At 40.9% G+C, this 12,489-nt stretch overlaps 1 protein-coding gene across 4 annotated transcripts in view; it reads left to right on the top strand.

Annotated features, from left to right (window-relative positions):
* The window catches only part of kcnab2a (potassium voltage-gated channel subfamily A regulatory beta subunit 2a), a 94,915-nt gene extending 82,680 nt beyond the window's left edge, over positions 1 to 12,235 (top strand). For 3 of the 4 annotated variants that reach the window (XM_042402883.1, XM_042402893.1, XM_042402911.1), the window contains 10 exons: positions 918 to 962; positions 1,489 to 1,533; positions 1,819 to 1,862; positions 2,156 to 2,242; positions 3,750 to 3,835; positions 4,002 to 4,122; positions 4,550 to 4,644; positions 5,937 to 6,057; positions 8,297 to 8,385; positions 9,836 to 12,235. In XM_042402883.1, the coding sequence (XP_042258817.1) occupies positions 918 to 962; positions 1,489 to 1,533; positions 1,819 to 1,862; positions 2,156 to 2,242; positions 3,750 to 3,835; positions 4,002 to 4,122; positions 4,550 to 4,644; positions 5,937 to 6,057; positions 8,297 to 8,385; positions 9,836 to 9,925 (823 nt within the window). In that variant the 3' untranslated portion in view covers positions 9,926 to 12,235. Of the gene's footprint in view, positions 1 to 917; positions 963 to 1,488; positions 1,534 to 1,818; positions 1,863 to 2,155; positions 2,243 to 3,749; positions 3,836 to 4,001; positions 4,123 to 4,549; positions 4,645 to 4,822; positions 5,073 to 5,936; positions 6,058 to 8,296; positions 8,386 to 9,835 lie in introns of those variants that run through there. The other variant, XM_042402901.1, reaches the window with a different exon arrangement.
* Positions 12,236 to 12,489: the final 254 nt, after the last annotated feature.

Raw genomic sequence — 12,489 nt, forward strand, 5'->3', positions numbered from 1 at the left:
AAACTGAAAATGTGACCTCTTGTTAAATATGAATATGAATGTGGAATTAATCTTGACTTGTAATAATGTCAAACTGCAAACTGAGAACCACAACATCCGTGCTGTGTTAAACCGTGAAGGCTGTGCAAGTCACAGGCCGACTGCCTCGTGTATGGTGAGCTGCTGGCAGGGATTTACTTCAAGGGCATCTTGCCGGCTAACCAGACTAATCCAGTCAGAATGGCAACAATTATGAGAATAAGACCTAATTTGAAAAGAAATGAAATTTTCATCAAACAAAGTTTCATTTGTACAGACTGGCAGGAGCGTTAATGCACTGTGTCAAGAGTTAGATGAATTGTGGTTCTTGTAGTTCAATAACACACTTTTGACACATTAAACAAAATCATTCATTTTAAAACTGCATCGATTAGAGGAGCTGCTTTATTCATCTGTGCTGCCAAAACTTAGACGCTGCTTTGTTTTGTTTTATTTTGTCTTGTTTTACCTCTAACTACCGCTAAAATACATTTTGTGCAAAATTGTGCTACAAGGTGTCTCATTATGTACTGGTGAGTGAGAGCACCGGAGAGACATCCTAGTGACAGGTGTCTGGCCAACCCTAATGGGCCCTGTGTTGAACATAACGTCACTCATTACCACCCTTGTGGCTGCAAATGAGTGACATAGTGGTAACTCCACAGCACAGCTGGGCCCATGCCCCGCTGACTTTGACCTGGCAGCTTTCACACTCACCAGTCTTGAACACGTGCCCTTTCCAATAAAAACTTACAGATGCATTGTATAGTACGTGTGCAGAGTTTGACTGCATTCTTTAATTTTGGGCTTGAAATCATATCTCAGACAGTCAGCTGAAACACTCTTATCGTTTCAAGAAATCTGCATTTAATCATGTCTTCTCTCCGTCTGCTTGGCAGGGCAGAGGTGGTGCTCGGGAACATCATAAAGAAGAAAGGATGGAGGTATGAGACACACTTTAATTGAGTTTGGTGTTTTTTAATTTCCGTCCCGCCAGCCTCTGTAATCTTGTATCATCTCCTTCCTCGCACATATTGGTAGGCTGTGTGTTGTGAACTGGAACAGTAAGGTAGGCAGATGAAAGATTAATGCCAGCAGCCGTGCCATGCCCACACTCCTGTGTCCCTCCTCAACGATTGCTGAATAATAGATGAACTTATAGTGTCTTTTCTTTTACTTTGTTGGCCCTGGATTGGCATTTGTATAGCCTTGTCAAGTCATACGCCTACAACACTCAATTCATTGGTGCTGGCTGAGTTCCGGCACAGTCACACTTATTTTGGGATGTGGGTGAGCGTGACACTGAAAGAATAAAGCAGAGATGTACGATTACCCAAAGCATGTGTCCGAGCTTTCCATCTTCGCTGTTAAAGCGCATAGCCCGAAACCCTCAGATATCACCAGCTCAAATACATCACACTATAATTTAGCAGGTGTTGTAACAGATGTGCTTTCATTTTCCATTTTCAGACGTTCAAGCCTGGTGATAACAACAAAGATCTTCTGGGGCGGAAAGTAAGTTTCAATCTGTATGCTTCTTTGATTCAGCCTGTGTGTCCAAATGAGAAACGATCCCGTGTAATTTTTCTCGACCTGTTTCTGATGCTCCCGGTAATGGGATCATGTGTCATCCAAACTGATCTGTTGTCAGGCACTTTCAATAAAAATGAAACAGGCATTAGATCATATTTCACAAAGGATATATGATATTATATTACCGTAGCGGGGCAGGTCCAGTCATATTTCTTGTAATTTTTATAACACCTTTTTTTTTTTTTTTTCTCACGTTATTCCTCGCAGAGCGGAAACTGAGAGAGGTTTATCCCGAAAACACATTATAGAAGGTAAGTAGCAGCTTGCAGATTATTGGATTAGACACTGACACTGCAACAACAAAATACTTCCTAATTAGATTCTTTGGCTCACGGGAATCAAGGCTACGTTTTAATAATTGACGTACTCTTGGGGTTATTGGAGTTCCTAAGAAAACTTTTGGGTGAACTGTATTAACCTGCTTAGATAATTCTCTGTACTAACTGTATATTTTTAGGTTAGGTACATTTTTTTTGTGAAGAGCGTGATAATTTACCACAACAGAGATTAATTATTAGTTATGATCTGTGATTCCTATTTCCAGGTTTAAAAGCATCTCTAGAAAGACTGCAGTTAGACTACGTTGATGTGGTTTTTGCGAACAGACCGGACCCTAATACACCTATGGAAGGTAATATTTCTATCCTTTTATTGTTTTTGAATGATCACTTCTCTTCCTTACCCTCTCTCACGCTCTTAAATTCTATTTTGTTACAGTGCACGTTAAAAAAAAAAAAAAATGTTCTGTCTCTATGACTACTGTAATGTGGAGACTCAGATATGTACAAACCTCTTGTAACTGAAATATCTATTTTTAAATGCTGCATGTTGTCTTGGTGCTTCCACCTCCACAGTCAGAGTGAGGATAGATACTGATGCTGGAGACCTTTAAATGGCAGAGTGCTAACTGTGTGTGGGCGCAGCTGGTCACACAATATCCATCTGCTCCCATGTCAGAGTTCCTCTTTGGGGTAGGGTTCGGTCAGAGGTCATCTTCCTGCCCTCAGTTTGATGCTTCACTGGCTCTGGCTCTTTCACAATACCTTGTCGCGTTGGTCAGAAGTAGCCGGTGCAGTTTGACGCAAAAGTTGAGGCAATTCTTTTGCCCATATGTTCTTTAAAGATTGCACTCAGTTCACATGGATAGCTTTGAGTCTATGTCTTCAAAACTACAGTAGTTTAGACCATCTGGTATATTTTATTCTGGCAGTAGCCAAAGTGCAGTCTACAGGGTGAAGAGGAGATAAACTGCTTTTCTGTCAGTTTACAGAGAAACCCTTTTAAGCTAAGCACCTACTAGATGACAGGACAGCTGAGTTGGTAGTCCCACACGAGTTTTGTGAAACAGCACGTCAAAAAGGTGAATAGATGGATGGATGGCGTGTTTTATTGCGCTCCCGTGCTCCTGATCTTGTCTTGGACACCCCGATCGTTATCTAGCATGTTTGATATTTTGGCCGGCGTTCTGAGACAGAAGATACAGCTGGGTAATGTGAGATTTCATTCGCCATCACGCACAGGATCAGATATGGCTTTGCAATGAAATGCCTATCTGATGCCTCTAAATAAAATATAGAGTTTTGCAGAATAACACAACACTAATCTGTGTAACATTCAGTCAACCCAGAATTACCACATTAAAGGAACGAACTCCTTGAAATATTTTTAATTTTATAGAACTGAACATATTTTTATAACCTTCAGTGTTTCTGAAGATGCAGAGTCCATGATTAAAGATCTGAACTGATAGAAACATGTCTGTCACTCCTCAATTCATTCACATCTTGCAGATCAGAAATTAAAGACAGGCTCCTGTGGATTTTTACATTATTGGCATTCAAGTGTGCCTTGATATGAATAGATGTCATCCTAATCAGCATGAATCACTCACCCATTCTGATTAACATAATCAGCGTTTCCAATTTTCTCCTGAATAGCCCAGTCCATGCAGATTGGGGATGTTAACAAATACACCTTTTATAATAATGGAGAATAAGCAGTATGTGTAGATACACATACAGTACAGCAGAGTAGGTTCTCAGACATTGTGAGACAGTTGTGGAAATTGTGAAAACACAACAAGATGATGTCAGAACTGAAGGTGTCTTTAATGTTTCTTGTGTTTTTTTTATTTGCAGAAACGGTGCGAGCAATGACCCATGTGATAAATCAAGGCATGGCCATGTACTGGGGGACGTCCCGCTGGAGCCCAATGGAGATAATGGTGAGATTCAGTGTTTCTATGTAGACGACAGTCTAAAAAAAATCAGGGATACACAGAACAATGTTACCTGCTCCTGTTCCTTGTGTACAGTAATGTTCTTTATACAATATAAGTGATACAGTACTGTATATCAGCCTAATCTGGTTTATTCCACCCTTTCCTTTAGGAAGCGTATTCTGTGGCACGACAATTCAACCAGATTCCTCCTATCTGCGAGCAGGCTGAGTACCACATGTTTCAGAGAGAGAAGGTGGAGGTGCAGCTACCTGAGCTCTTCCATAAGATAGGTGAGCAGTGATGGAGGTGTTCTTTAAGGTTAGAGTTGGAGATATTTTGGACACAAAGTCTAGAACAGCAGACTCTAGACAGCAGAATTTCACTCACACAAACTTGCTAAGTTTTGGGATCAAAGCTGTGTATATACATTGGCCCGGCCGGTCTGAGATCTGTGTCAGTGTCCATCGAAAACTACATGAGCTCATCCGTTGACAGAGAACAGAAAACAAGAGTCCTTTCTGAAATTGCAGATTGAAGGTTAGGTTAACTGATCTACCATGTCAGCAAAAACAAGCTCATCTTAAAATCCAGTTTAAAAGAAAGAATTTTCCTTCTTTCCTTTCTCCTCAAAAGACAAAATAAGACTAGAAATGTTTGCGGGAGTGAGCCATCTGTCTTTCAGAGATGAATTAGATGATCACATGTCTCTGTTCTCAGGTGTGGGAGCCATGACGTGGTCACCACTGGCCTGCGGGATCATCTCAGGGAAATACGACGGCAGGGTGCCTCCCTACTCTCGGGCCTCTCTGAAGGTAGACAAACGTCGCTTGCTCTTTTCTTTCTTTATCCTCGCTCCGATCATCTGTGCCGATGTCACTGTTGTCTGTTTCCCTACTGGTTGCTGGTTGTTCCAGTTTGTTGTTTTGTTTGTTTATCATGTGTTTGTGTTTTTCAGGTTCTTTAACTCGCATATCTCTGTGTGTTTTTCAGTGCCATGCTGACGCCATGCACTGCGTACCTCGTCATTCGCAGCGCTGCTTGACACTGTTTGCCAGCTGGTGTCAGCGCTAATTCATCTTGTGTGCACATTTACAACATGCAAATGAGCACACACAGTTCATGTGCAGAAAAATGCATTCACACAGGGCGAGAACAGTACAGCATGTATTTATTTAAATACTATGTCTACAAACTAAGAATGTTTTTTAAACTGGAAGCAGATTAAATTCTGTAATCAAGGGATTTAATATGTTATTCCAGCAAGTCACATGCAATTCAGAATCATTTGAAACAGTTTTGTTTTATTGTTTTATTTATATTTGTTCTCTTTGATTTCCATAAGGGAACAAAACAGTCATATTATCTCTACATTAATGAGCAGGAGAAGCACTCACACACGCTATAACACAGAAACCACACGTCACCCTTCATGTCAAATCATGTTTATGTTCCTGAAAACAAGATTTTGACATTTCTCATCCAGACATTAAACAAAAAAAAAAAAAAAAAAAACAACCTCCACCTCTACATCTCACAGAAGCCAACATGTTACTTAATGCAATTATCTGTCCTTTTGTGATGGAGTGGCATGTTGTGTGTCTGTAGATTGTGTGTCAGTGACTGTCGATTAGACCTCTCCCGGTTCATGAAACTAGCTCTCCATTTTGGTGTTGTGCAGTATCTTTTTGACGACTTGTGTGGAATGTGCTGCTTCCTGCTTCGTTCAGTGTTGCCTGTGGATGTTTGTGGTATTTTTGGCTCTGTTACTTAGTGATTATTCTTACTGGTTCTTATTTGTTACTTATAGTATTATGATATGATTCATGATCCTTGATACAATATAAAGATTACAGTTTTGACTCTATAGACAGTATAATTACAGTACAGAATATTTATTTCTCTAATAATTGTAACTTTGTAATTATCATAATCAACAAAGAAATCAGCATATAAAGTGTAGCTTGAGCTATGTTTCCCTGGCTGAGGTGTAGACAGCAGGAGACAGAGTCACGTGTTTAAAAACAGGCCCTGGTGACACAGGAGCTGCGGCGCAGCGGTGTGAGCAGGGCTGTGTTTTTGAGCAGGTGTGCTGTGTTTTCGACAGGGTTACCAGTGGTTGAAGGACAAGATCTTGAGCGAGGAGGGCCGGCGTCAGCAGGCGAAGTTGAAAGAGCTGCAGGCAATCGCGGAGCGGCTGGGCTGCACTCTGCCCCAACTCGCCATCGGTACGCAGATACATTCTGCCGCTCTCTCTCTTTCTGTCTGTCTGTCCGTCCCTCTGCCTCGGACGGGCCGAGGTCAACACCGCTCTCGCAGCTGTCTGGTTTGACTGTTGGTATGTTGTGTGTGTCTGTGTTGTAACTACTGTGGTTTCTAAAAAGAGAATACTGAGAATAAGAGAGAATAGGAAACAAGAAAATGGAAGATAAATACTGTATGTTAAAGGGTTATGAACTCATCTACAACTTTTCTCTCAGTCTATCAGGGACCAGTTGGAATAGAAACAACATGAATAGGATATCCAGTATCTCCTAAACAAGGCTCTGGCACAGTCCCCTGAATACATTAAGACAGTGATATTGTAAATATCAACATATGGAATGCAAACATGTTCACAGTGTGTATTTATATATGCAGCCCTGTGGTTTCCCCTGGTGTTAACATGTATGTTACAGTTTCCAGTGTCAGCATTAAAATAGCATCCCAGACATAAATCCAGTGAGTGACCTATATTGATTCAGAGGAAAGTGAGAATGTGCAAACCCCAAACACACGCTCTCCTGCGAGGGCTGTTAAAGCGTCAGACATGAAGGACGCACCGAGTAAATCTGGGACTCCATCTCCTATCTCCGCTCAGATTTTTCACCCTCGCAGTAATGCAGTGTCATAGATTAGTTTTCACAGCCCATTAGTGGACACCCTCATCTCTCCCAATTACCATAAATCCCTCCAGCGCTCCTGAAGGCAGCACGGGCAATTTATGTCCACCATGTAGTCATCTACATCACTGTGGCACTCCAGTATTGAATTAAAAACTATATAACAATGATATAGCATATATACTGCCTCCTGCCCTGTGGCTGGATTGCGAGGCCGTGTGCTCCTGTAGCAGGTGGTAAATCCAGGAATTAGATTGCGGTTGTGAGCGGGAGAACAGAGCTAATAGATGTTGTTGATATCTCTGTGGCCTGAGGGAAGGTCTACTCTTGCGTCAGCCCAGTGTGAGACCTTCAGCTAGTGTCATTTCTGGCCATATTCTCCTGTTGGTGGAAGATTTGTGTAGAAGCATAATCCCACTATTTTTTTTACAGCCAAATTCTTCATCCCTTTACGCCGTAATCTTCTTACAAGTGTATTTTCCTCAATTGCAAAAGCATGCAGTTGTATTGCATAATACCACTTGCAATTATAATGCCACACCAAACAGAGATGGGGTTTTTTGTGCCAATCTGTTGAAAGAGATCACAAAAAAGAGTTTCCTGCATATTTATAGTAGACTGCAGTATTGGAATATAACAAAGTACATTAACTCATGTTTGTTTTTTCCACTAATTTCAGAGGGAAATATTGTACTTACACAAGTAATATTAAAAATAGTAAATACATTTTATAGAATAAATAGATACTTAAAGTATATTTTGCTGATAATATTTCTATACTTTTACTAATAAATGTAGTTTTACAGGGTATCTGCAGGTCTTGAAAATTGAAGCATTGGATTCAGTCAGACTTTCATTTACAAAAGTCTTCAATATTTCCTCTTTCCTGCTGTAGACAGTAACATAACCTTTTTTGTATGTGTTTGTGGGCTGCTGGGAGACTATTTCCATCTACTGTATAACCTACAAGTGAGACTGGTGCAACAGTGGACCCCTTTTCATGGAATTTCACAGCTACAGTAGCGAGGACGCTCATCCACTCAGAATGGACAAGTGAAGATTTTAGTAAAAACTTCCAATGACTTAATTATTTTTCTTTGGTTAATCTATCCATTAATTGTCTAACAAAAATGTCATATAATAATAATTGTAGGTCATATTGTACACACTGGTTTTCCATCATACTTTCAGACTGTGGATGTTATGATCTTGATAGAAATTTGCATTCTTTGTGGTATTTAAAAGATCTGAAAAAGCCTTAAGTAGAACTTGGTAAACACTGTTTTACTTGTAGTGGAGGGTTTTTTTTATAGTGTGGTAATACTTCTTCCACCACTGGTAGGGTGTAATATGAGTGCAGCGATAATTGTGTCACATTCAGTAGCTTTCATGGTTTATCAGGAGCTTTTAGTTCCAGAGGGATTTGCAGTCATTTGACATGTAAAAAAAATCAAACTGGTGTGTGTTTATGAAGTGTTGGAGAGATGGTGTGCAGTGCGTGTTTGTGCTTGAGTTAGAGGGGGTGTGTGTGTGTGTTTGTTTAGTGGTGGTGGGGGTGTCATTTCTGTTTACTGGTCTCCTGCAGCGTGGTGCCTACGGAACGAGGGGGTGAGCTCTGTCCTTTTAGGGGCGTCCAACACCGACCAGCTGATGGAGAACATCGGAGCGATACAGGTGAGGACACAACATGAGTGTGTGTGTGTGTTTGTTATTCTGCAGAGCAAATCAGTGGCTTCATTTGTGAAAATGTGACCTGACCTGTTTCATCAGGCCCACGTTATTCGTGCCTTACAGTCCGTAACAGCAGCCTCCTCTCCTGGGTACAGCTTGGCCTCTCGGGCAGTTTGCCGCTGCACGCCTGGGTGCTTTACTTTACCAAGTTAATAAGGTCAGCGGCATATCAGTTGCCGGGGGGATTGGAGACAAGCTTACAGCCACTTCCTCTCCTGATAAGATGCATTCATTTAATGGGGTTTTCAGACCAGTGGGGGTTTACGTCCTCTCCTCACATTATGTCTGGCCTGTGAGGACTAGCACTCTCCTCTGTATACGTTCTTTGTGTATGTTCCTTTATGTGTATGTGTGTATGGGTACACACATTAGTATACTACATGAGTGCACACTATATGTCTCCCTTAGCACATTTGATATTTCCGCTTTTGAAATGCTATGCTCACATTTCCCGAGGGCTCCGCAGTTTTCCTTTAACCAGGAATTTTACATCACGGAGCCTGAAATAGACACACAGTCTATTTCATACAGAAAAGAAAGTCCACATAAACTTTATATCATTTAATAGGGCTATATTTTGGGGAAAGAAAACTTATAATTAGAGCAAATAGTCTTTTATCTTCCCTACATGGGAATAGTTTCCATTTAATTAAATCACTTTTCTGGATGCTTGTAAAGGATCCTGGAGGTCTCCAGACTTCACTTTGACATTAATAAACATGGTTACAGTTTTAATACAGAACATATTAATTAACATGTTTCTTTTCATCTTTCTTCTGTTTCAATAAATGCATTTTAAATAAATGATCCTTACATAATATATACATATGTTTTTGTCAAAAATAAGTATTCATTAATGTTGAGAATTAACTAGTTGAGTAATAATGTCATGAGGTATCTTTTTTTAATTTGATTAAGTACAAGTTTGAGGTTTTTGCACTTTACTTGAGGTCTTTCATTTTATGCTTTTGTATACTTGTACTTAGTCCGCTTCATTTCAGAGGGAAATGATGTGCTTTTTACTTTGAATACAAAACATACGACCCGTTTATTAAATGTATTTATTGCTTTTATATCGTCTCAGTCTTTTAACAAATTCGATTAGCTGCATATCAACTATAAAACTGCCCCCTTTTACAGTCAATAGTTTTCCCTGATTGTGATCGGTTGCTGTATTGATTGCAAAGTTGCAGACTGGAAACCACAACATACACAACTAGAAGGAAAGTCAGTCACCCTTCAGCACTTCCTAGAGGCTGTAACATGCAACAGCAAACAGTTTCTGATTTTCATGATTTTCTCTAAAGGACTATTAAACAATGACCCAAAGTTTCCACAGTAGATGTAAACGAGGAGAACATGTTCATTTTTTTGTGTCTTTCCTCTGTCACAGGTTCTTCCAAAGTTGTCGTCGTCCATCACACACGAGGTGGACAGCATCCTGGGGAACAAGCCGTACAGTAAAAAGGACTACCGCTCCTAACGTGCAGCACGGCCCCGCCCGGCAGGGCTGCACCCGGGCTGCAGCCGCAGCGCCCCACCTTTGCCTGATCCTCTGTTTGCTTGAGCTTTTACTGAGTGAGACCCTGGCGCATGAGTCTGGCCACACCAAGGCCACCCAGGGCACCTCATTTAGAGTTACAGGGATAAGATAAGAAAAGGGGGAAAAAATACAGTCACCTCCACAGGAAAGGAAGGGATTGACAAAGAAAGACAAAAATGGAAGAGAGGTTAGGGATATGTGCTCATACTTAAATCAGTTATTCATTAAATTCAGCTGAACGTATTTTAAAACCGTAGAGAAAAATACCTTTTTAAAAAAAAATAAGCACACGCTTGCTTGGCAGCCAGATTTCTTTTTTCTTTTTTTATTTTTGTTTGCTTTTTTTCTAAAACTGAATGCAACTAAAAGGAAGATTAAGTTCATACTGTATGAATATACAAGAACTACTCTGTTGCACATGTACCATAGCCATGCATCTGTTTCTTGGACGTTCTGTTTACAAACACCTGTGTACTGTACAAGTCTGTCAAGGTTTCTCTAAAAGAAAAACTGTTTGTGTTGTCTACATTATCAGTGTATGAGCCTTTTCGCAGGCTTTAACAATCAGCACTTTAGTATTGTCAGTATAGGTGTTAGAGGGTAGTTTTAAGGAGGGGAGGGGATAGATATTACAATAGTCTTATCTCACAGCCATTGCACTATAGAAACGCGTCGCCTCCTGATAATTCCCTCTCCTCATCCTCACATCCTCCCTCTGTCTTCACTGGCAGTGCGTTTGTCCAGCCTGATGCTCCGAAACTCCGGTTGTCAAAGCACGACGGTGAAGTCCTGCATTCGCCAGGAGTGAGAGGACCGAGGCTCAATCCTCGTCCTGACCAGTGAACCGTCTGCAATGACAAGTCAGGAGCGTGGGCCAATGTGTCAGGGCAACTGTGTGCCACTGAAGAGATTAGCTATTTATTCATCCCTAATTGTAGGAACTGCAGGCCGTGTTAAATCAAACGTAGTGTCCTACTTCACTGTGTTACCCAGCCTCTGTTCTCTGTTTTTAAGGCTGTTACTGTACAGGAAGTGGTCATATCAGTGCTGGCTCAACATCTCATGGAAATTTCTCCTTGATCAAATTTTGTTCAAGTATTTTGCCTTATTTACAGTTGTGCTGTGGGCTTTGGCGTAAACAAGCAGCTGGAAAGCTGCCCCTTGGCTCATGTCCCCAGTATATATAGTGGAAGTGGTGTTTGTTGCTCCTTAATTGGGAGGAAAGAGCCGTACGTGTAATTAATCAGTTCGTGGCAGCAGCTCAGGGAACGGAGCAGGTGGATTCAGTGGCGTGTTGGTGTGCACGTTGGTCAGGAGGTTGTATTTACTTGTCTGTCTTTCTTTCATTGTTGGACACTGGGGAGGACCAGTGACATTTTAGCGTGGCTTGAGCCAAAGATCTTCTTCTTCATCTCTCTCTGACAAAACACACCCGAGTGTTTCACTCTCACTTCCTACAAGATTCTAGAAATCATCTTGACGCATGTGCTGTCCAGCTTGTTATCTATCTATAGTATGGACTTTACTCCATATATATCTTTACTTGACCATGCTGTTATACTAGTTAACAAATAACATCCTTCATATACAGAATGCATAGTACAGCTAAAATGCTTTAGGAGCGGTAAGGTTCGTGTCAGGCGGCAGATGACCTGAGACGTGTCAGGAGTATTATTGCAAAAATTTGACACCACCCTGTATCACTCTGTCTCCTCCGGGTGCTCTCTTACTGTGATTAAAGCACAAGTGGATAGCATGTGACACATCCTCAAAGCATGGACCCTTTTCATCCAGCCTACAGACAAGCAAAGTGATGCTTCTCAGCTTACTAACACATGTAGATAAAAAGTCTTTACTAACAGCTGATAAACTATTGATTCTTAGCAGAGAAAAAAAAAAAAACAAGTACAGATTAAGAAAACTGTCATGTTGGTGTGAATGGTGACACGAAGGAGATGTAAGTGTTGAAAAGGGAGGAGATGAGTTTGAGAATCAAAGTGAACGTCAGCGTGTGGGATTTGTGCGGATGAGGTTCACAGTCTCCTTTGTCTCTGAGGTGATTTGTAACAACAGCAAAGTGATTTAAAGGCTGTGCTGTTGAACCTGCGTGTGTGTGTGTGTGTGTGTGTGTGTTTGTGGGAAGAGGGGGGGAGCTAATCCCTTGCTTTAGCCTGTTGTATAAGTTGAACCCTGTATTCATTTGATTTGCTGTGTCTTGTACTTCAAGTGAATAAAACTGGTGCGAGCCAACGTTGTTTTTTTTTTTTTTCAGGAGAAGAAAAAATAATAATAAGATGAGCCAAGAACATTTAAGTTCATTAGTCTGTGAAGTTCTTGTGTCTTAATGTTTCATCAGCAGGGAGTGGAGACAAAGTTTGAGACTTAAACGGTATCGCTGTGCGTTTTGTTTTTTCGACGATCAATGTTATTTCAAAGCGTGCCCGACAAAGATCTTGTGCTGTTAAAAGGTTTGCGCACACTGATGAAATAATTCTTCAAGTTTT

Source organism: Thunnus maccoyii, chromosome 3 (assembly GCF_910596095.1).
Source record: "Thunnus maccoyii chromosome 3, fThuMac1.1, whole genome shotgun sequence".
Classification (NCBI taxonomy): Eukaryota; Metazoa; Chordata; class Actinopteri; order Scombriformes; family Scombridae; genus Thunnus; species Thunnus maccoyii.